We start from the raw sequence: 25,282 nt of genomic DNA, 5'->3' as shown, positions 1-25,282 counted from the left end.
AGCGGCTCCAACTGTTCACCCTCCTCATCATCCCGACGACCCCGAGAGCAATTGGGGACCACCGCGAAGGAAAAGCCGCCTGCGCGCCGTACGGCACCCTCTCCACTTCTCGCCTGCCGGCGTCACACGACCACCAAGGCGGTGTCGCGTGATTGCTGCTGCTGTTGCTCATTGAGCCGGCGGCGATGACGACCTGCATGCGCGCCCACGCTTCCGGCCTGTAGTCGTTGTCGTTGGAGTTACGTCCAGATGCTCCGGATGGTGGAAACAATACCCGCTGCCTCTACACCTTGGGCCCCCGTGAGCCAACCTGGCGCCACAGACCCTTCCTTCCGGCGGCCTAATCCCGCAGGCCGCTCACTCGTGCATCCAGACTTCCGAGCAGCTACACGGAGGCGAGCTCGTGGCGGGGCGTTCCAGTCATGGCTCTCATCGCATACGTGCTCTCCCCGCTCACATTGTTTGTGCTCAGTACGACTGCATGGTAAGAGTCCATTGTATTTTTCTTTCAGTAATATAGCTATTGCAGCCGGAATTCAGTCATTTTTTGTAGCATGCGCTGCCTTTATGTTATTTCAGTCTCTATTTGACAACGATGTCAACGGGACATCTTTGTGAAATAAAGCTGAATCATCATTTTTCTCGGAGCCACAGCGCCACGGAAGCGTCGACTGAATGGTGGCAGTGTTGAATTTGATGGCATTCCATCAGAGCAGTCAGCTTCGGTAAAGCTCCTTTTGAGAGCGCTACTTATCCCCAGATAGCAATGAACATTAGAATATTATAAAAAATGTACATAAGTTGCAGTAGCGTTATATGTTGCGGTGGAACGTTATATTAACGTTAAAAATTAATATGTTTATTTTTAGTGTGAAACTATAGCTTCCTATGTAACATATAACGTTATACGTTATATCGAAACATCCAAGGTTATATCTTATATCAAGAACATTAGTTAACCGCTAAAGTAAAAATTATTCTAAGTCTGACTTTTAAATGTTACTATAATGTTAAAAATTAACAAACATCGTTTTGCGCTGTATCATAAACATTGCTTTTACGTTCCAAAAAACGTCCTTTTAATGTAGTCAATTTCAAGCCCTAGGTCCCAGAACTTTTCCCACTGTCCTTAGAGGTTTTTGGTTTTTGGAGAAAGGAAATGCGCAGTAAGTCTCACTTCTCGGTAGGCGCCTGAACCACGCCGTAAGGGAAGGCAGGGAGGTGGGAGTGAAAGGATAAAGAGAGGAAGAGGTTCCGTAGTGGCGGGTTCCGGAATAATTTCGACCACGTGTGCATCTTTAACTTGCACTGACATCGCACAGCACACGAGCGCCTTTTGCGTTCCGCCTCCATCAAAACTCCGGCTCAGTAACCGGAGGGTCTAACCACTGAGCCACCGCGGCAGGAAATATCTTTTTGAACAAGCAGTGTTTTGCAACTAATTCTCTTAGATTATGCCCTCCATAGATTGCATGCACAGTTCTATTATTTTGTTAGGCAGCTTTGCTTGTTACCCATTCGCCACCATCACTCATGGGACACCCCCGAGTAATGCGTATATAAGTGACTCCATGGTATCCGTTCTGTGGTGAGTGTACACGAGTTGCATGCTGTGCTCTGCAGTGGAGCTCAAGGGTGGCCCTCGTTGTTGGTTCTTGCAAAGCGTTCTAAATTGTGTACCGTCAGAACTGGTGGGCCTGCATGTCCGTGCAAGGTTGCTTTACCGTTTTCGAGAACGTCACATTTATGTTGTTTGAGTGTTTATTAAAGGTTATTAAAGCGTTTATTTGTAACATCACAAAATGAGTTAGAAAAAAGGACGTTAAGAACATCGAATTATCCTTCACAAAAACAAAAATGTAGCATTGTTGTAATGTGTCGGTGATACCTTTGTCGTTGTACCCAAAACGACCTCAGCCTAACTATGAAGGTCAACCGGAAGGCAGTTCAATCACGAGCCGCGCTGACTCAGCAGGAGTTTTGCAAAATAGTCTCCAGACCTGTGGACGTACGCGTGAAAACGTTGTGCGGTTAGTCAGAAACTTTGCGCAATGACTAAAGCGACAGGTCTGGTTATTCGGATTGAAACGAATAAAATCCTGCGATAGTTGATAGCTAGAAATATGGGATAAAGTAGAGTAATCTTGGACCACAAGTCACTGGGAAAGCTGCCTTTTGATCAAGCCGGTTCCGCTTAATTTTTTTGCAACACTAAAATTTTTCTGAAATTGCCGTCCGTTCGCGCCCGCCACCAAAAATATTAAGAACGCTGAGCGTTATCTCGACCGCGCACTGTACCCTTAATGCCGAACCATGCGCTGTTTTGTCCCTCGTATTATATTCTTCATTGACTGTTTAGTGAACGCGCTAATCATCTGGGCCAGTGAACGCGCTAGTCATCTGGGCTTTCATTCTTCCCAGTAAATGGAACCCGTTTAAATCCACTGACATTGCTAGAGGCAGTTTCTTGTAACACGCGTTCACGAAAGGTGGATTTTTGGTAGTGCGATTACAATGTTGGTCTTAATTGCAATTGCATAGTTTGGTGCCACTAACCTCTCACCTGGTGGTGTGTCTTTTACTATCGCCTAAGCAATGACCACAGCCCTGTGAGAAGAATGACCAATCGAGCTCGCGTCAAGCATGGTGTAGTTGAAAACTCCCTTACTCTCCTGGTTCAAACCTATCCCTTGGGAGATTCCCCTTGACGCACTGGGCGTCTTGTACTTGATACCTCAGCAGTACATTGCTGTATTGATACATTTATTTGTTGATATCTGTGCATTGTTGCCCCAGCACTATATGTTCGTGGACTTTTTGGTTTACTACTCGGGAAGCACTAGTGGAAGCCCGAACACAAGTCTTCGGTGCGTCCTTTTCTTCAGTCTGTGCTATCGCTCTTGTTTTCGAAGAATAACACCTCACCCGCTCTTCACTGCACTGGTCGGCATCTTGTCAGACCACTATACAGCGTAGAATCAATCTAGAAGTTTTCTGTGCGTAAGGTCAGTTCGATATTGGCCGGCGCCTTGAACGGCGTCTCCTGAGTTATCGGAACGAACCAGCGGTATCCCGCCAATCACGATCCAAACCTGCATGTAAAAAGTTGGGGCCCTAAGTAGCATGTGGGAATCCCGGGCTGGGAGAGATTTTTTTTTCTTCGGTTCTGTTAGATCTCATCGTTTACCGCGCCAACTGACAGGCTGCAGCGTCGCTTGATCCACTGACCTAAAAACAAAAAGAGCGAAAAGAATAAAAATTGAATATAATTGGAATAGAATTGGCTTATTATCAAAGTCCAGCATCCATCATTTTTGGTACTCGATATCTGGGCTGATGCGATCAATTCTTTTCCTTCCATTTTATTCTTAGTACGTGCTGTGCCTTCCTTGTTTCGTCCCATCAGTTGCGCTGAAGCTATGGCAGTTGTACGTCGTTCACTGGAGTTCATTGGAGGTTGGTTCAATGAGAAATGATTACGCGGTCGGCCCGTACTCATGATATGGGATCATTTTTTAACCAGTATAGGAGGATAACGCAGCGAGCGATGAAAAGTAAAATTATAGCAATGACATTAAGTGACGGGAAGAGAGCAGTGTGAGCCAGAGAACAAACGCGTGTTAATGACATCCTAGTCGAAACGAAGAAGAAAAAATAGGCATGGACAAAGCATGTACTGGGAAGGCAAGATAATCGAGTCGTTAAGGGTAACGGAAAGGATTCCAAAAGAAGGCAAGCGTAGTAGGGCGCGTCAGAAAGTCTGGTGGGTGGATGAGATTAGAAATTTTGAAGGGGTAAGGTGGCCACATCTGGCACCGGGCAAGGCTAATTGGAGAGATATGGGAGAGGCATTTATCCTACAGTGGACGAGGCTGCTTTTGTTGCTGCTGCTGCTGCTGATGATAATGATGATGGTGACGCGTAATTAAATTAGTGCGCCTTTTGTTACACTTGTGCCATCATTGCCATCAACTACGATTTCTTACTACCGTTTATCTTATATGTTTAATGTTCTCGCATTTTAGAAAGAACGGTATCAAATTGAATGGTGCATTAAACTATTTTTTGTTTGTTTTGAGGAGTTTCAGCTTTGTTGCTGAAGCCAGCATTCACTACAGATAATTCCGTTTCGCGTTTCTATAAATAGATGTGGCGACGAAGCACCGTGAGATTTTTACTTTCACATTCCGTGAAAGGAAATCAAGTATAAAAAAAGTATCAACACCTCGCTTGCGATCTGATTTTTTTATTTTTTGTATTGCAGGTCCCTCAGAAACGAGATGCCGTCTGGATCAAGGGTATGTGCATTTTGATACTATAAAGTTTTTTGTCCCTGATAAATTTTGCATTAATTTCTTTGTAGCATAATTTCATGTAACAAAAGCTTGCACATCCGTCAAACGTGCTCATCGTAAATCAGACAGGAAACATGCTCTGCAGAGGCCTGTCTAACTGTTTAACACAAGGGATCAAGACGACATTGTAAATGAAACGCGAACTTTGCAGCAGTAAAAATTAGACAAGAATATCCAAATGAAAGAATTAGAGACAGTGGTTGAGGAAATAAAAGTAGAGTTACTTTTTAAATCCCGAAAGCCGACGGCGTGAGTGGAAACAAATATCTGAAATATTGGACCTTCACTGTCCACATATCTTGATGTACTGTTTTCGCGTTTCATTTGTGGATTAATTCACACCCACAAGAACTCACGCACAAAATAGCACATTGCATGAAAAATTATATATATCTGACCCCATCTACGCAATCATGCAATGAATAAGTCGTGTAAAAAGAATACTGTTGCCCAGTAGACCGTTATAAGAGGGGGTACCCAAAAGAAACCGGACTAAATTTTATGGTCGGCAAAGCTTCTGTGGTACTTCTGTGGTACAAGTACTTCTGTGGTACCGCGTTTTGCCACTAGGAGCGCATAGAACGAACATTCCAGAGTCAGTAAGCCGAGTGCCGTCGTTGAAGGAGGTCAGACTAGTTTAGGCACAGTTTTAGAGTGACGACTGTGTTGTGTGGATGTCGTTTTTGCAATGGCTGATTTTCGTGAACAGCGTGGGCCGGTGAAATTCTGATTTTTGCTCGGAAAAAGTTGAATGGAAACTCTTGAAATATTAAGAAAGACGTACAAGGGCGATGCTATGGGGACAACTCAAGTGTTCCTGAATCGAATCCTGAATCAAAGCAACAATCATGCCAATGGAAAACTTCAAATTCACCTCGCCTCAAGAAAGCTCATCAGGTGAAACCAAACCTCAAAACAATGCTGATTTGTTTTTTCGACGTGAGAGGAGTCGTCCATCGAGAATTTGTTCCGCAGGGTCAGACAGTTAGCCAGGCTTTCTACTTGGATGTTTTGAAAAGATTGGGCAACAGTGTGCGGTGGAAGCGGCCAGATTTGTGGCGGTCGGGTGACTGGTTTTTCCATCATGGCAATGCCCCTGCTCTACAGCCCTGTCTCTGCGACAATTTTGGACCAAAAATGGCGTGACCCCTATTCCTCAACCCTCATACGCTCCCGACCTTGCCCCGTGCTACTTTCTTTGTTTGCTAGAATGAAAAGGCAGGTGAATGGAAAGCGTTTCGCTGATGTTGCTGAGGTGAAGAAAAAAACGACGGAGGCACTGTCAAGCATCACAAAAGATGAATTTAAACAATGTTTTGAAAAATGGAATGAAAGATTCGACAAGCGTATCATTGCAAGTGGGGAATACTTTGAAGGAGATTGAAGGTCTGTGCTTAAAATGTGAAGAAATAAGTTCAAACAAAAATAAGTCCGGTTTCTTTTGGGTACCCTCTCGTATTGCTCGCTTGTCTGTTGCGAGCATGCGGCAGCAAGCATGGAGCGGGCAACGCGAGCGTTGGACTCAACGGTCTACGAAGCAAGTATTTAGGATTTTAATAGATAACTCATTGCAACTTTGTTTACATAACAATAGGATGTTTACATCAGTGCGGGATGCTGCTTGTGGTATTTCTAGTTCAATCTGATAAAAATTAGTTTTTGCAGCTGATATCACGCTTACTCTGGCATAAATCCCAACAGTTTTATCCTCGCACAGAAACCTGACTTTGATGATTTTTTGTAGCAACATACACACACCAAAAAATAAAATAAAATAAAAGGATGAAAGTGTGTCATGACAGGCTGTTTACGCGCGCCCACACAGACGGGCGGGTATGCCTGCACATAGCAGTGCGTCAGACCCTCTCCATGCCATTCAGCAAAAAGCAAACATTTCTTCGTATACTCCTTACTAGGATCGATAAAGTCGCACGTATATCCCCAGATAGGACTGAACATTAGAATAATGCTATAAAATTGTTGCGGTAACGTTAGATGTTACTTTGGAACATTGTGCTAATGTTAACAATATGTTCACTTTTTTTTCTTTGGTTCGAAAGTGTGCTATTACAGGCTGTTTATGCTTGTCCATACTGACCGGTGGGCGGGCCTATATCAGCCCGTCAGGCCACCTCCGAGCACTTCAGAAAAAAAGCAAATTCTCTGCGTAAACAAAACGATTGACGAACCCCTAGGTGTCTTTTCGTTGGCAGCGGTTACTCCGCCTGCTGGCCACGCTGTTTAACGAGCTGGCACCACTATATGGCGGAATAATTAGGGTTGTTCTTGGATTTTTGGTGATGTTATTGCGAGTCAAGAAGCCACCAGAACAGCTTTCATTTCCAGCAATTAAGGGTGCAGGGGATGTTTAGTCACTGACTGTCGCAAAAGGCTCATAGCATGCAAAAAAAAAGAACAAAAATAAAGAACGAAAAATACCACTGCCGCCTGCACTAATTACGTGATGGTTCACTTTAGTGATGTCAAAATAGCAAGAAGAAGCTGCAAGCAGTCTACCAGGCTTTGTAAGGCGATACAAAAGGTATACATAGTACGGCGAGTTTTAACGTCCTGTGCAACGTAGTAGGTGGCAAGTTCATTTCTTTTGCACTTACTCAGAAGAAGAATCCAGGGGTCCATACTCTATAAGGATTCATTATCCCTTTTTCATTTCGGATCCATTTAGCCCTCTGGCATTGGTCACTGTTGTTCGCTGACGTAGCCGCGGCTTTCAAGCGTCCATGTAAAGCAACCAGGCCATTCTGATTTTCGACCGGGCCGCGCCATGGGCTGCCGGTCGCAGCCAATGGCTAACCGATGCATGCAGCTGGCGGCGAAGGCTATCGTCGACGTGAAGAGTCGCTACCTTCGTGATTTCTGTGATTGTCCGCTTGCTGCTTTCGTCTGGTGCTGCCGTCACGCTAACGTCAATCCAAATGAAATGAAAAATGAATTTCCACTTCAAATGAATCCTTATGGAATACGGCCCCAGGTGCGCTAACCATAATCCTTGATTTCTTTTCTTTATATACCGGGCGTTCACCTAAGATGTTCTGCGATTTTTAAGAATAGGCTTTCTGAGTTAGAAAAGCGCTTTTTCAGCATAGTACTGTTAGCAGTGCAGCGCATCATAATACAGCTATAACTAGTAGGCTGGTCAACTAATACTGTGTAGTTAACTTTTCAACTATTACTGTTAGTCTCCTTATTTATTGAGAGGCGTGTAGCCCGCCGTAAGTAATATCCACATCTGTTTTTAGAACTTCGAAACCCACTTGCCCAACAAATTTTGGTTATTTCGACCAGTTACGTGCACCGGAGGGGTTGCTTTGCCTGCGAGCTTTTCGAAAGCGCATGTATTTTGGGGCGATATAGCCAAAATTTGTTGGGCCACAGCGCCGAGGGTAACTACATTTTCCACATTTTAAAAACTTATATGGATATTATTTACAGTGGGCTATAGGCCTATCAATAAATAGGGAGACTAAAAGTAATAGTAAGAGAATTAACTACTCAATATTAGTTAACCAGCCAACTAGTTAGCAGGTCTTAACTGTATTCTGATGCACAGCACCGCTGACAATACTGAGCGGATAAAGTGCCCTTCTCCTTAAAAAAGTCTTTTTTTTTTAAATTGCAGACACACACAAACGCACACAGACAAACGGTACTCGTAGTGGGGTGGCGCATAATGGGGGCGGGTAGACTTTATGGCCAGAATGATGCCTTCGTGGCATTGCACTTCCGAAATGTCAACGACAGATTCGCCGCGCACTTATTTACCAGCCACATTTAAATGCCGGAATTAAGACGTTTAGGGGCACATGCTGGCGAATAAAATCACCTTAGTGAAGGGAGCGGTCGGTCGATTTTAGAGGTGGCGCTTCCCCTTCCCTTGGCGCCGTCACTGCACGCATGCAGCATACATAGAGCCTGTATGTGTGTCGTCTTTCTTGTGGTGTGCTTTCGTTCGCTCTTAAATATTACAAGGTGGGCATGTATAGAGGGCAAAACGCATGTCTAGAACACGCTCTCAGCCTGTTTCCGGCTTATCACGCGATAACTAGCGATAAGATTTGGTTAAAAATTGTCTGGATGTAAACATGTGCAGTTAAACTCATAGAATTTAATCGTAAATTTTTTCCTTCTTTGTCCAAGCGGCTTTGGGAGTGGCGGAACACAGAGTTTGGTTGTTCTAGGCAAGTGTTTTGCCCTCTGTACCAGCTCGCCACAAAAATAAGCTTTACTGTAGTCGAATTTAAATACGGACATATGCTGCTGTCATTATGCATCACTATACAAAACAATTCACGGAGCGGTGACTCAGCACCCGATGACATCGTCGATGTCATTGGAGCGTCTGCTGTATCTGGGAGCGTTATGCGCTATTTACGCACGTTATTTATCGAGTCTGGTATCGACCATTAATATGCTAATGGGAGTAAGGCTGTAGTAATGGGGACGTGGTCTTGATCCGGGACTCGCGAAGCTCTGCGCATAGAAGCTCGCTTTCTCATTGGCCGGCACCTGTGGTATGACCAGGGAGACGATAGACAAGGCGTCGGCCCGCAACAAATGGGTCTTGCGCACGACGAGCTTCGTGAACACGGGTTTTAAAAACCGTGACACCCGTAGCAGGCCTCGCCAAGCGAGCTCCACTGTGTGAGCTGCTCCGCAGAGGAGGTGCAAGTGGACGCCAACGGCGTGGAGGAATGAATGGTTTTGAACAAATGAAAAGTAGGCTGCGGCTATGGCACGTCGGCTGGACCCGGTAGGTTTTTTTTTTTTTATTAGAATACGTGAGAAGGGTTCGAGCAGTGTTTTCAACATTTTTTTTTCTGGGAACGTAGCAGTTTTTTTTTTTATCTCCGATTTTTTTGTGGTGTTTATAGTAGGGCCCGTCGTTTTGCGGGTAAAACCTGATTTTACTTGATTCTTCCACCCTAAACAGATTTCCTAAAAAATGGGGTCGAACCCGATTTCTGCCCGAAGATTTCTACCCGCGCGTCGGACCTGACCGTGCACCGAAACGAAGTGGCCCAGGAGCATAGGAATCTGGAGGTGGCACTCCTGCCCATTCGCTTATACGCGGCCGGGTAGGACGTGCTGGACGGGCTAACTTGTACATGAAGCTGCTCAGTATGTTCTTCCCTAGAGGACAAGCTGCCTGTCGTCTAGCTATCATAATTGTCTGCAGAAAAGTGTGCTCCGAAATAGTGTCGGGTACATGACCACCCAGTAAAAAAAGAAAACGAACAAACAAACTGCAACAAACGAATAGAATGCGAAACTGTGTTGCCCAGCGATACAACCATATAAAAAAGAGGGCTGGAAGGCCGTAGGGGGCGCAGAGGAACGTTCCGTTGTCACGTTCCGTTGTACTCCTGCTGCGAGTGCAACGGGGAATGGGGTGGTTTTTGGCCCTCCGCCGCGGAGCCTTTGTGTTCGGCCCGTGCACGGCTGCCGCCGCTAATCGGGGGAAGGGGGGAGGTACTTCTAGCCTAATCCCCGTCATTTAAGGCTTGCTTTTTCGCCGAAGCCCCGACACCGTTTTTCGTCCTTTTGTCAACCACGTTGGTCGCATTATTCCTCAACCTCGCGCCTTGAAGCGGCCATTCGGGAAATAACGCTGTGGTCTTTTCTTAACCCTTACGCTTTTTGCAGCCGGTGCTCACTTCAGTAAATGGCAAAAAAAAAAAAAAATCAAAGCATGGTTTCGCGCAGTATTTCCGATTCTGTTTTTTTTTTCGATTTTTTTTCTTTACTCTTGTATTGCCAGTATTATGTTTGTGACATAGTCAAGTGTACAAAACTCTAATGATACCCCTTTGCGCCTTTTTTTCCCCGGACAGGTTGGGCGTGCCACGCTGGGAGATGTCGACATTGGCGTACGTCAGGCGATATACGAATGCCAAATGCAGTTTAGGTGGGACCGCTGGAACTGCCCAGAAAGTGCCTTCGGCATATTTGCGAAGCGTACGAAACTACCAGGTACGTTGACAGACGCGCTAACTGGTGTTCAAAATTGCGCAGCAGATGAAAAGATATAGGCTGAGAACTCTGAATCCCCCTGCAATGAACGGGGGCGAGATTCAGGAAAGTTGACTCAGTGCTCTTTGCGGTCGGTCATCTCCTAAAACTTCACCAGCAAACTCATCAGCTGGCCAGTGAGAATCTCTCAAGCATTTCTACGGATTTAATAGAGCGCTACTCGTACTTATGAAAAGCCCGGCTCACCGGGCGTTTCTCGGCAACGCTCGGACCGCAGACGCGTTGCAATGGCGCACTCCTGAGAGTGACCGAACGCGTCAAGCCTCTATGGCTCCCACATTCGTGAGAACTTTGCTGGACACGCTTAGCCAGTTCGACCACACTCAGCCCTCGGGAAGACAAACGAAGCTTCTATAGTCGGATACAACTCAAGAAAGAAGGGGCAGCTGCCCTAAAAGGAGGCCCTCCAGCCAATGGCGTCGACCGATTTCCATTCATCTGCACCCCCTGCGATTTCACGCCCAGGGGGATCGGTCAAGGGCAGAATCTGTCGACGCCAGTGGCTGGAGGGGCTCCTTTGACTGACACCCGCCGCTTCCTTCTTGAGTTGTGTCCGACTATAGAAGCGGATTGGTAGAATAGCCAGCATGACATCACTCCGCCCAATGGCAGGCAGGAGTGTGCGCACATTCTTCCTTTTGCGCCACCTGCCTCCTAACCTACCGTAGCTGCGCTTGCCCCCTCCTCCGCCCCCGCAGGTTTTCTCTTTAGGTTTGGTTTGTGGGGTTTAACGTCCCAAAGCGACTCAGGCTATGAGAGACGCCGTAGTGGAGGGCTCCGGAAGTTTCGACCACCTGTACACGGGCCTCTAGCATTTATCCTCCAAAGAAATTCAACCGCCGCGGCCGGGATCGAACCCGCGTCTTTCGGGTCAGCAGCCGAGCACCATAACCACTCAGCCACCGGGTTTTTTCTTTAGGGCACGGAGAGCGCCTATACGTCTCAATAATAGATGTTTAATATACGTCATACGGCTCTGAACGCACAATTTAGGGGCGCAAGAATACCCACGCAAGAACAATAAGTGACAAGCCAGCAGCTTTCTTCTTGGTCGTCATGACTGTCATCTGCGTTGCCCAGTTATGATGAACTGCGAAGTGCGAAAATTTCTCCGATTAGGAGGCCTCATTCACAAAATATTTTCTTTCGTAACAAGGCTGCGGGAATGGTACGCACCCCACCGTCGGCCTATCATGGCCGCGAATCACAGACAAGGGCCCGCGCTTTAGCTGTATCGCAGTAATCGAGCTCGGAAGAAGAAGCTACAGTCGGCACTGCAAATAAGAAGCCGATTATGCAAGTGCAAAAGACGCGGGTTCGATCTTGGCCGCGGCGGCTGAATTTTGATGGAAGCGAAATTCTAGAGGCCTGTGTACTGTGCGATGTCAGTGCACGTTAAAGAACCCCAGGCGGTCGAAATTTCCGGAGCCCTTCACTACGGCGTCCCTCATAGCCTGAGTCGCTTTGTGACGTTAAACCCCAATAAATCAAATAACTCTAAACGCACGCGTCCATCCGTGGCGGAGCGTCATCACCTCTCCAGAACACTCCGCGTGGTATACAGGAGCTCTGCAATGAACCTGGAAGGAGGGGGTGGAGTAGGTGTGCTTAATACTATACTCTGACGCCTTCAGCTGTGTCGGCATCAAGAGGTGCTTACCCAGGCAGTGACAGCGGCATGATCTTTTGCGCCCACTAGCAATGAACATCTCTGCGGTTTTCACGTCCCAAGTCTGCTAACCCAAGAAAATTAAGTGCGCAGCGAATTCGGAGAGCTCCCGGCATAGCGGAAGCGATCAGCTGTTAAGTAAAACAAGCTTGCTTGCTACCGACTGAGAATGAGCCTCTGGTTTCGGCGTCGATTATCAACCAGCACTGTCGCAGCTCGGCACTGCACGACAGCATAGTCTAAGAGGAAAACAAATTTACCAACTCACCAGCTTTAACAGTCCCCCCCGCGACACTGCGATTGAGCCCGTGCATAAACTTTCAATCTCTAAGATTTTTACGTGCAAATGAACAATCTCTGATACCAATGTAGGAAGCCTTTCTTCTCATGTGGGAAAAAAATCGCTAATCATCCTACTTGTGCTGCATAATAGTCAGTTTAGCCGAATTGCAGTAGTTGCTACCTAGGAAACGAAATGCTTAATACTTGGCGCTTAAAAAGCCCTGAAAACGGCAACTTTAGTTGCAACGAGACCGAAAGAGCGCGTGACTAGCTGTCTGGCACAAAAGCAGCTTGAAATCAGAGCTACTTTCAGGTTCCCAGTCTGAAGCGCTTGGGAACGCTTCGCGTCTCTCTACTCCAGAACCAGAGCCTGCATTTTGTGAGAATTAATTTACTGATATTCTTTTGTTTGTATGCCATTGGTCGGTCCCTGCTGTGATAAGAGCCCACAAACGGCATTGCTTGCTGGTTATCAACCATGGCGTCCCAGTTGCCAATGATAAACAGACACAATAATCAGTGGGGAGATTAATGGCTACAAAATAGGGTTCCAGGTCACCATGGGACGTAGCATAGTGACGACAGGCTACAAAAGAAGCTTCAGCCAATCACGAATTGCACTCAAGACAGTTCCATGTACGCGAAAAAGTAAGCGACGCGACGAGGCGGCGCGGCGACGACGGCTGGCTGTCGCTCCTTCGCCCACCGGCCAAGCTCCATGCATAGCGACAACGCGAACGCGAAACGGAGACGACGATCAGTGTTGCTGGCATAATACACCGCAAAGCTGTTTGCGGTGTATTAGCTGTAAACAAATAAAACGTGTTTACAGCTTTGTCATTGTATGTCATTGCATGTCATTTTATGTTATTGTCACGGGCGCCGCCATGTTGCCTGAACGTGGGGCGCACACCTGTTTGAACCTCGCGCGCTTTCTGACCTCAAACGACGCATACTCGCTAAGCCTAGCAGCACCGTAAACACAAGCAATCTGAAAATCTGGGGTGTTTTATCGCTAAAATTTTGTGGTTGACGCAAGTCCAGAGAAAGCGAAAGCTTCGTGAGCATTTAGTTTGCCGTGAACGTGGGGCACAGCGTAGCGACAACGACGAATCGGTTCGGTGGTGAAGCAAGATTCCCGGCCAGAGCCAGCGCCATCTTTGCGAGAGCCGGCAAGAGGCTCGGTAGTGACGTACGCTGCCAGGCTAGCTGCTATTGGCTAATCGCGTTGGCAACTTCCGGGCGACGAGCGAAATTTTCTGTGCTTGCAGATCCGAGCGACAGGACAAGCGACACGGGTATTTCGCTTCACGCGACGGTGCCGCTCGTCGCTTGCCGCTGTCGCGTTCGCGTGAGTTTTCGCGTACATGGAGTTCAGCCTTCATGCTGGGTGATATCGCGAATCTCGCCCCTGCACACTGAAGACTGAGCTCCATGTACGCGAAAAAGTAAGCGACGCGACGAGGCGGCGCGGCGACGACGGCTGGCTGTCGCTCCTTCGCCCACCGGCCAAGCTCCATGCATAGCGACAACGCGAACGCGAAACGGAGACGGCGATCAGTGTTGCTGGCATAATACACCGCAAAGCTGTTTGCGTTTATAACAAGTGTCACATTATTTGCAAGGATTACAATTTTGGGCAGAAAAATGTCAACTAAAACGTGTTTACAGCTTTGTCATTGTATGTCATTGCATGTCATTTTATGTTATTGTCACGGGCGCCGCCATGTTGCCTGAACGTGGGGCGCACACCTGTTTGAACCTCGCGCGCTCTCTGACCTCAAACGACGCATACTCGCTAAGCCTAGCAGCACAGTAAACACAAGCAATCTGAAAATCTGGGGTGTTTTATCGCTAAAATTTTGTGGTTGACGCAAGTTCAGAGAAAGCGAAAGCTTCGTGAGCATTTAGTTTGCCCTGAACGTGGGGCACAGCGTAGCGACAACGACGAATCGGTGGTGAAGCAAGATTCCCGGCCAGAGCCAGCGCCATCTTTGCCAGAGCCGGCAAGAGGCTCGGTAGTGACGTACGCTGCCAGGTTAGCTGCTATTGGCTAATCGCGTTGGCAACTTCCGGGCGACGAGCGAAATTTTCTGTGAGTGCAGATCCGAGCGACAGGACAAGCGACACGGGTATTTCGCTTCGCGCGACGGTGCCGCTCGTCGCTTGCCGCTGTCGCGTTCGCGTTCGCGTGAGTTTTCGCGTACATGGAGTTCAGCCTTGAACCTAGTGTATATTTGTTGACGGAGTACCAGCAGGTCCGTTAGCCGAGGGAGTTATGCCAACGAGGGAGTTATGAGCAACTTAAATCAGTTGTTTTCAATGCAAAGTTAGACTTGCAAGCATGCAATTTTACCCCTGTGTGTATGCGCTGACAGCAACTTACTGCGCACATTTGAGCATTGGAAACACAAAGCAAGCCAGCTCGCTGAGATGTATGGCTCTCCTTCGTGCAGCCACACGGGAAATGGCTTTCGTGCAGGCCATATTGAGTGCTGGCATCACGTATACGTTCACCAGGAACTGCAGCCGAGGCAACTTTCAATCATGCTCCTGCGACTACCGGCCGCGCAAGGTTCCCCAAGGTGAGCACCAAGCTTCTTGCCCTATTAAATCAAGAGGTATCACGCACGTGAAGCATATATTTTTCTTTGTGAAATCTAGCCGCTGCTCAAGCAGTGTAGGCCCAGCTCTGTTACGAATTGAACGGTTGTTCAGCAGTTTAATAATCAAAAGACAAATTGATTCGCGCAGAATACCTTGCAATTTGCAAAGAATTCACCCTGTGCTGTTACCACATATATCGCATTTTTACATTGTTATCAGCGCTTCCTTAACTGCAGGACCAAAAGTAGCTGATGGTCAAGTGCAGTAGCTATTCCCCTGTTTTTTTCCTTACTTCCTTGCTTGTACAGGGTTGTGTACACTACCACAGCGATTTAATGCACAGCGCGCCTTGCAAGGATGTTCCTGGGGCATATTATCGTCCCTGAGCTCTATGCGTTTTCACGCAGGCGCCGGCTGGACTTGGGGTGGCTGCAGCGACAATGTGAAGTTCGGCGACCGCGTATCGCGCAGGTTCCTCCTCGACAAGATGAAAGATAGCAGAGACCTTTACGCCGCTATATACAAGCACAACAACCGCGCCGGAAGCAGCGTGAGTACAATGCGTATTTGTACGGTTCAGATCTAAACAACTCTAGCATTCATGCGCGACAAAAGAGAAAAATGGTTTCTGGTTAAAGTAAGACGTTCTCACGGCAGAAAATGCTCGCGATTCAGCGTTTCAAGTTTATATCCGGCATCGTATTCAGAGGTTTCACCAGCACATTGAAGCAGAGGGTAGGGGATGGAGGATACGAGAAGGGGCAAAGTTGACAGCTTCAGAGCAAGGAATAGCGCGAAACAGGTATTCACGTCATTTTGTAGCTGCACATTAGATGCATTTTTCGCATGCGTTTGTTGTTTCGTAGCTTAACTCGGGGCTCGCATTGACGGGTCTTTTCGATGTGGATATGCACTCGAGTTCACTTGTAGCGAATTGCATTCGCTGTATTCGATGTTCTCAGAAAGTGGACTTCCCACATTGCAGCCATAAACACCAAGTGTAGAGCGACAAATAAGGTGTGTTTTTTTATTTGCCTTATGCATGTCTACTTCAAGCCAGACGCTATTGCAGCGCTTTACAAGCTCTTCATCGGGGTCATGTCATGTTCTCGCAAGATACTTGCTCCCAACAATCTGCTTTAGGGATGCAATATAACTAATCGTGGTTGAAGCGTTCAGGGCAGCTGGTGGCACGTCACTCACATTCCGGTCGGTTGGGGTGAGTTCATACTTCGCGTGCAATGGCTTCGTCAGCCTCCACTACGGCGTCTCTCATAGCCTCAGTCGCTTTGGGATGTTAAACCCCATAAACCAAACCAAACCAGAGTACAACTCTATGATGTTGGTGTGAGCACGAACGAGTCATCTCAAGCGACATCCGGCCAGCAGTGCATCAACAACGCGTTGCCACAAATGTGCACCCTGCGTCAAAAGTTTGCGGGGCACGAAAGTTGCGAAACACGTAAATTTTGCGGAAGCCACTACAAGCGCCCCGAAATGAAAACCTGCAGGCTGCGCTTTAAAGCGGGAACTCTGCAGAACCCCTGTAAGTTTCAGGCTGTCTGCACAGGCTACACAGGACGTCTTTAGGCGATACGTGCGCCCCGCAAGTTTTTGACGCCGGATATACTTACATGCGTCGGATCACGTTGGTTTTCGAGAGCGCCATCTGTCGTCTCTGGGCCCAGGCTGCGACAAACACAGCGCACGTGCACGACGTGCGCTGTGTTATATTTTATATATAAACAGATATATTTATCTCACAGTATTTCAAGTTGAATGACAGTGACAGTCATGAAGCGCATAAGTAACTGTGGCGGCACGGCAGGACCGATACCTCGAGGTATCGTGGTACCTCATGTACCTCATGAGATACCTCATGTAATGTCCCTTGTTTGGGGTCTTTGAGGTACTCAAATAAATAAACAAATTTATAAACCTGTATAACTTAGAATTATGGGAAATAAGGCAGCGGCTAACACGGTGAACGTACAAAGTAGGGGACTACTTGATGCGTCACAGACGAAAAAGCTTTCCATTTCTACGTCAAAAATCACATCTCGCCCTTTGAAAGCCCGAAAACAGACTTTCGGGAAAATTGGGCAAAAGTTTCTTTTCTGGCCGGGGGGGGGGGGGGGGGCGGGGGGGGGGGGGCGACCGCCCCCCCCCTTTCCCCCCCTTAGGACCGCCACTGGTTTGCCGAGTGCATTCAGTTGAGCGTATGTACCTGAAGCTTGGGTATGGGTGTTAGACGGTGCAGATAAGTTGTGGCACGAATAGCCTCACGGCTGATAAACTATCTGCGGCTGGAAGATAGAGCATCGGGGAGACAGGACCACAAGGTTATATCTGCGTAGCAAGAACAGGGATAGAAGGTATACTTTCTAGGGCTCGAACAAGATGAATAAAGGTTACATTAATTAATGTGGAAGCGAGAACGGAGCCGTGAGGCTTCTGTCGGAGGTGAAGTAACCAAAGATCTTCCCGTGGACACATACACTGAATGTTCGGTTTGTCGCTTGAATGAGAGCAGAAGCCGGTCCAGTAGACCAAGGGTTTGAAACGAGGCAAGAATGGCAGAATGAGAGGTGTTGTCGTAGGCCTTTATGATGTCCATCGCGATCATGGTACTAACAAGACGACTTATGGGGAAGTACGTGAGCAGCCAAATGAGCAAGACCGTCCTCCGTACCAGTTTGTGGACGTACGGAAACCGACTTGGGATTCTGGATAACAACCATGTTATTTCAACTGCAATTACAAGTGAGTGGGCTAATTGAGCTGCCTACTTTCTTTGTTGCGTTGTGAGACTCTTACTGAGCCACATGCCAAAATCCTGCCTGTCTTCATAGATCTTGACGATAATAAAGCGCGCATATCCTCGCAGGCGGTGCGAAAGTCAATGCGGCGAACGTGCAAATGCCACGGACTCTCGGGGTCGTGCACAGCGAAGACTTGCTGGATGCAGCTGTCCGAAATGGCCGCCGTCGGGGATCGGCTGCGGAGAGCCTACGAACAGGCGCACCTGCTCATCTCGAACCGCGGGGAGCTCTCGGGGACCGAATCTAACAACGTACTGATCTACACCAGCCCATCGACCAACTTCTGCCAGCCCGACCACAGCCTCGGTTTCCACGGCACCTACGGCCGAGAGTGTTCTCGGTGGGTTGCAGGACGAATTTCCATTGAGTTTGAGTGAAGCACGCTCCCCTCCGGCCTTTATGATTGTTCTCCGAAAATTATCGCTCGGCAAAGGCCAGCGCCATGTAAGCCCGAAACTGACTAGCTCCACTGCTACATGAAACTGGCCCGTCCGATATAGAAGCTGCGGACGAGAATGGCTTCCTCGCGTAATGCTATTTGTGAGGCTGTTCAGGCTGAAACGAACCATCTGTAACGTGTGCTTGCTTCACTCAAAACCAGCCTTCTCTTTTGCTCCTTGCGCGGCCTTCCATAAAAGGAAAGAAAGCAAAATGTTACGGTTGCATACGGTACAGCCAATATTATTAAGAACACGTCGTCTGTACCCAGGGACTAATCGTATTCATACTTGGCCGTAGCACTTGAAAAATATTGTGGCGATCACTTGTGCGGAGGAAAGCTATCTAGAAAAAGAAATGAAAAAGCACTTTTCTATATCATATTTGGGGCACGGTGATGGGTTACATGCTGGTAATGTTATCTCTTTCAAAATGTTTGCGCCGTATTCCTTGCGCGTATAAAGGGGTTCTCTCTTACATGTGGACAAATGTCATACATGCGGCACGGCAAAATGCAAGCATAATCATGGTCTCAGGCCTGTAGGAACCTAGCTACAGGAACACATTTGGCGCAGGCATTCATTAGGGATTGTTCATTTATAAATCAGCGACCCTGGTCTGACAAGTATTTGGATAATCCGCGTAACGTTGAAATAATAAACATACAAAAAGAACTGTTTTTATTTGTGCCACAGAAAGCAAGTAATGAAAGAAAATTACCAAAATATGCTTTGTTGGCCTTCATGACCGAAATAGCCAGCCTCCCTGTGTAATCTCTGTCTGATTTATCCTGTTTTAGAGCACGTTTAAATGTCACTGGCGAACAACAAAAAAACATGTGAAGGCAAAACAGTACACGTGTAAATGCAAATTGCTACTACGACGCGCATGCTCGCTTAATAACTTTTTGGCTTAGTTTTATGAGGAATCGTTAAACATCTTCAGGCTTGTACCTTAGCACTTCCGAAAATGCATCTTTATCACCACAGAACGCAACGGCAAAAAAAAAAAGAAAGAGGGGGAGAGGAACTTCTCTCGGGGAGTTTTTTTTTTTCAAAGAACTGTATATTTTGGCGCACAAGGTGTCACTAATACACCGACCATTAAAAAAAAGTGCGTTATGGCGAGTGACAGAAGCCATTGTCGTACAGTGCGTCGAATCTTGCGCAACCACTGCACGCCGGTCTACGTCGCATTCAGCCGTTAATGCAGCAAAATGCAGCCATATTGAAGGGATTATGCAGTAAATTAATTGAGATTACGTAAAGCAGAGGAAAGATAGGCATTCCATCACTCGTCACCCCAGCGCAAGAATTTTTGAGCTAGCATCAATAACAACGAAGTTATAGACGATTAAAAATCACGCTCCTCCTTTCCCCCCTCCACTCGTACGCGTAGGGCACCATAAAAAAATAACGAAAACAGCTCCGGGACTGGGCTCCGCCCATGAATACGTGATTCGCTGACGTTCGGTTTACGATTTCCGGTTGTCGCACTCCCGAGGAGCAGCGTGCGTCGGCAACGTCTCTCTGGTCTCTGCGCTTTCTTGGATTGCGGCGCGCGTCGGGTTTCTTTGCTAGTTAGCAGAATGGACCCGGACCTCGAGGCGCGATTGCTCGCTGTTATGGCCACGATGGGCATCGAGCCCTATGCATTCACGTCGAACGAGCGCTGGGTTATAGTAGTAAGCGTCAGGTGCGAAGTGTCGGCCGCAAACGCGGAGTCTTCGGCGGGCGTGCGACGCTGGCAGTCCGATGCGCTCCATCCAGGCTGCTCGCTCACGCACGTCTCTAGGAATAACATGCCTGAGTTCAACACCTCGCCAGTCACTGGGTTTGCAGCCGACGACACAGCAAGGCGTATTCATCTTGGGCAGTCGAAAAAGGCACTGCGAGTGGCTCCCGAACTCGCGACAGAAAGAGGCGGCAGAGGTAAATTAAAACCATATCCGCGAAGGCAATGCCCTGGCTCGGGCTTGCCCGAGGGGGTCGCGCGGCGGCTCGAGCAGACGATTTTCACCGCTACCGGAAGTGTGCCCGTGACGTCGTAGCTGCCGCAGCTCGACCGAATGACAGCGTGTGGTGGCCTGCCGACGTCATGAGACTAGTGACGTCGGTTTTCCCGATTTTGGTTTCAAAATGGATCCCTACGAAGACACCAAACAGCCCGCGAATTTAAAAAAAACACGATTTTAAAAAAATCATAATAAGTTGCCGGCTCAGTTCCGAGGGCTCATAGTTGGTGTGAATGCTTCTGAGCATCACTTCTAACATTCACAAGCGGCTTTTAATTCTTTGCATGGTCCCTTTAAGTGGCAAAAAAATGTCCTTGAAGTACTTGTTTGCAAAGTCTGGAAAGCGCTTGCTCGGAAAACAACCAGATGTCAATTTACAGTCGGGATGCTAATTGATTGGTTTCGCAGCTTTAAGACAAATGCAAGTTTTTCTGAACTTAGACGTTCATATATAACGACAAAAGCTCGAATAAAGGAAGCGGTCGAGCTTTTGCGCAATTCGACAAGTTCTGCTGCGCCAAGGACCGGATAGTGAAAGTTTAATCCTTAGCTGTTCAGGCTTCGCTACAGTTACCAGCCCGTAAGTCTCGAACGTATGCTGCAACTGCAGGTACTTGACCTTAAGTTATGCAATAATCTCAAGAGAACTGAAAAGGTACGGGGCAATAACGGGAGCTAGTTGGTTGTTCCTTGTACAGAAACCGCGCCTGGCGGATAGTAAGAACACAAAACTTACGCAAAGTCTGCCGTTCTTTGTGCAAGTCTTATGCTCCTAGTATCCGTCAGACGCGGTTTCTGTACTGAAAGATACATGGCCGTTGAGAAAGGCATAGAGTTACTGTGTAGGCTCCCGTAGGTATCCTATACAGTTACTTTATAAAGACAAACAGCGACGCGCAGCCACACGTCGACGCTGAGAACCTAACTGTTTCCGGACCCGCTGCGAATCGCAGGAGGACTGGTGCGAGTGTTCCCCATGCGGAACGAGACAGCTGCCGCAACCTGTGCTACGAATGTGGCCACGGACTCAGGGAGGAGGCGGCAACGAACAGAAGCACCTGCAACTGCAGATTCATCTGGTGCTGCTCCGTCAAGTGCGACATCTGCACAACCATTGTGCGAAAGCATTTTTGCTACTAACACAGGCGCCCTGTTGCGCACTGCTGAGTGCGCTGGAGTTCTAGCGGGCCCCCGATGTGTCGGCACCGGGCTGCTGAAGATTTTGTGAACGCCTGCAGTGTTGGTATGCATGCCTAAGATCAAATGATGCCTCCACATCTGTGTATGCCCAATAGCTTTTCCGTGGGACACTGTGGGAAGCTGGATGGCAGCATACATGGCGCTATCTGACCCGGTTTACGCAGACGATGGTCTCATATGTACTGTAAAACTTTCCGACTGCTGTGACCATTGCTGGTGCTGTGTTTCTCTCTCATGTTGAAGATATCTTTCCATAAAGGAAGAACTTGCCTCCGATCATAATGCGACCATCCTTATTTGAGCTGAAAAAGCTGAGCTTGTGTTTCGAATGTTGTGAAGCTGAAGAATGTTTTAGCGGTTTCGCGAGCTCCGGCAGATGAACGCAGCGCACCTTCAGGTAGAACCTCTTCTTGAAATCCTACCGGTACTTATTTTTTCACTCCCCCCTCATCCTGCCTTCCTTAGTTCGGTTGGATCGAAAAAAAAACATCCGAACTTGCCCTCTCATTTATATGGCGGACTCCGAAAGTGATTGATGCCAACTATCACAATAGGGCCGGGCAGCCTGAAACGTTGCATAAAGCACGCTACAGATATGGGGCGGAGCGCACTCTTCTCGGTGAAGTGAGAATTGTTCTACTTATTATATACGTGATTAAGTTAATTTCGACGTCTCCGCGCTGTGTGTCAGTGACAAAAAACGTCGCCTCCAACCTTGAAGCCTTGGGCATTCATAAGGGTTCCTATTGTGAACAAGCGTTCATGCATCCACTGCCTTTGCTTTTACGTTTTTATGATCGATAGAAAAACGCCCCAGTTCACCCATTCGTGCGTTTCTTTCACTCACCAACTATTCATTGCAGATAATGCCACCTTACTGATTATTAAATGCCTGTTCTGACCGGTTTACTGCATGTTCATGTGCGCTCGTACGAAAATGAAGGCCGAAAAGATGTAGGAGAACGATGTGCGATTGACTGAGGACATTCGTTAGTGTTGGTGAGAGAAAAAGACAAAAATAAAAGCGTCCTTCCCTTGACCGAGGAACGCGTGCGTTGCCCAATACTTTGGTTCCGGTGGGGTAACAGCGCCGTGACAAGAGAGGAAACCACTGAGACAAAGAAACTCCGGACGACACTGGATTGATATATTAATGCCTTATCGTGAGGTTGAAAAAGTCGTGGGTTCAAGAAAGCTTTTTTTTTTTTCGGGTATCAAAGTGGTTCTTTCCCTGAGTTCCGACTTGCTCTGCTGTGCACCGAATCTGATGTATACAAAAGTAGGCAGCCTCTGTCGCTCGCTAGCTATCGGCCCTGAAGTCGCGTGTGGTAGAGACTAATGGAGGCAGAGCGAAAGAATGAAACAGGAAAATAACCTTTGCACAATGACGGCCTTTTTATATAGGGGCACATCGGGGAGGAAATGGTCCTGTCTTTTACAAAACACTACAGCTTTGTGGACAATCGTTGCCATTAGCCAAAATTGTACACTTCCGGGCCTAAAATTATTATGGCGTTCTGGCACGCCTTGTGCGACTACTGCAACCACTCCTTCTGGGTTACTTCACGTATACGTACACAGCGAGCAGGTCCCTGGCGTGCTGATAACGTTTTTATAGCGCGGAAAATTTAGGTATATCAAAGCATCTTATTAAAATGCTTTAGAATATCATCACAGGTCTGTTGCTCCCATTACCTGTTCGGCCGGGTTCTAACTATGCCTGCGTTGTTTATACCTCTAAGCGCATGTGTAGTTCAAACGTGATGGGGAAGTTTGCGGTATAGTGGACAAAAGTTACTGCTGACTCAAAAACTGGTGCTCTTGTGCAGTATACTTTTTCTTTTTGAAATTGCTGTGTTTTAGCAGTGATTTGCGCTTCATAATTATGTTTCGGTGCTCAAACATCAAACTGAGCGCCTTTGCTCACATGAACATTCTCCTTCAGTAAGCCGGACAGAAAACGAGCAAACGCGGGGTCATTTAGCGAACAAAAAATAAACTTGTACAGATACAAGTGACGAGCCAATTCAATTATAGTTTTGTTGTATTGTCAAGCAAAACGGCTATATGAAGTAAGCCCCGCCGCGGTGGCTCAGTGGTTACGGCACTCGGCTGCTGACCCGAAAGACTCGGGTTCGATCCCGGCCGCGGCGGCTGAATTTCGATGAAGGCGAATAGAGGCCCGTGTACTGTGCGATGTCAGTGCACGTTAAATAACTCCAGGTGGTCGAAATTTCCGGAGCCCTTCACTACGGCGTCCCTCATAGCCTGAGTCACTTTGGGACGTTAAACCCCCAATAAACCAAACCAAAATGCTTATTGCAGTGACTTTTCTAAGCGTGTGTGCGACTGGATTCGCTACGGTAGATTTTACAGGACAGTTACACATTTCTGTACACTTCACCATTGTCTCTTTTAAATGTTTACTGAGTCTATATACATTTGATTTCTCATTTTGTGGATATGCTACTTTACTTGTGTTAAGAAAAAAGGCCATATCAAGGAAAATGCTTATTCCAGTGACTTTTCTAAGCATTTCTGCGATTGGATTCGCTACGCTACAGGGCAGTTACGCATTTCTGTAGACTTCACTATTGTCTTTATGAAACGTTTGAGTCTGCATGCAACTGACTTGTCTTTTTGTGAATATGCTACTTGACTCTAATATTTTCGGTCATGTTATTTATTCCAACTTATCGATCCAATCTCAATCCCTCTGGCTTTATTTTTAGCGCAATAAAGATATTTTTGTACATGCTCTTTCTGTTTATTTTGTCCGTATGCTTTTACCACGCACAATTTAGATAACTTCATGACTTCATTTCCTTTTTTTTTGTAACGATGTGATGATCGACGTCAACCTCATGGCCAACCTCAATCAGCCTCACAGGACGAACTTTTTCTGATGTTAGCAAGGCGACAGGCGCTCACTCTCATTCGTGTACACCGAGGAACAGAGGTAAACGGGATGAGAGCGGCTAATAAATCGACGCCCTTGCGGCCCAGACTTGCAGCGTGGAATTGTGAGGTGCTTAGTATTTGTAGTGCTCGCAGACGCGTAGTACAGGGCTGCATTCATGCGTTGGGCTCAATATTTGGCCTTCACTGCTTTCACGGTTCCAATGCGTTTGACCTCGAGTAACGGAAAGAATCGACCTGTACACCAGAATCAGTGTCTCGCCATTTCAAAGGACCCCATGTGGGGCTAAAGAATGAGTGGGTTTCTACCACAGTCACAACTCCGTGCTCAGGGCTAAGACAACTGCGCTAGCTCGGACCATACATCTGGCGGCTAAAACACCACCAAGAGATGGCCAGCAGGCAGCAACGATTTATTCGGTGTCTTCCTACCCTCGCCGCACTCACCGCGCGAATTCAAGGCAGGACAATCTGGGCGTTTACATGAGCCCGACGAAAGTCGGTTTAAGTAGGCTGTCGGGCCGAGAACCGGTAGTCGGGCTCATGTATACGCCAGGAGGTCGAGCTGGGCCAGCCCGACTGCAGGGAGTGGGTTGACTCTGCCCGACCCGGTTGGAAGGAGCATGTATCAGCTGCCGCATGGGCTTAGCGTCTCCTCTCTTGCACCCTCACTGGTCTGGCTGGCGCTGCGCAGGAACTCGGAGGTATTATGCGAAGCATACTACTTTAGCTACCACTTCAGCCCTTCACCGTGGTTATGCGCCTCCAAATCACGTGATACATGACGTCACGCCACGTGACACGATGACGTCACGACAGTATAGAAACGGGGGCCCACCTCGCGCCGTCGCTGTGGTTGTGCGCCTCCAAATCACGTGACACGATGATGCCACACCACGTGACACGATGACGTCACGGCAGTGGA

At 47.6% G+C, this 25,282-nt stretch overlaps 1 protein-coding gene across 1 annotated transcript; it reads left to right on the top strand.

Moving 5' to 3' along the window:
- The first annotated feature begins 188 nt into the window (after window positions 1–188).
- Window positions 189–24,145, top strand: LOC149353037 (protein Wnt-8a-like). The gene is made up of 7 exons (XM_089577271.1): window positions 189–484; window positions 4,265–4,298; window positions 10,208–10,346; window positions 14,814–14,942; window positions 15,372–15,514; window positions 17,852–18,126; window positions 21,192–24,145. Exons 1-7 carry the CDS (start codon window positions 423–425, stop codon window positions 21,376–21,378), a joined length of 969 nt encoding a protein of 322 aa, XP_089433397.1. The 5' UTR covers window positions 189–422; the 3' UTR covers window positions 21,379–24,145.
- Window positions 24,146–25,282: the final 1,137 nt, after the last annotated feature.

Source organism: Amblyomma mixtum, chromosome 3 (genome assembly GCF_055824585.1).
Source record: "Amblyomma mixtum isolate Tamu chromosome 3, ASM5582458v1, whole genome shotgun sequence".
NCBI lineage: Eukaryota > Metazoa > Arthropoda > Arachnida > Ixodida > Ixodidae > Amblyomma > Amblyomma mixtum.
This window is presented reverse-complemented; position numbering and strand designations above follow the sequence as displayed.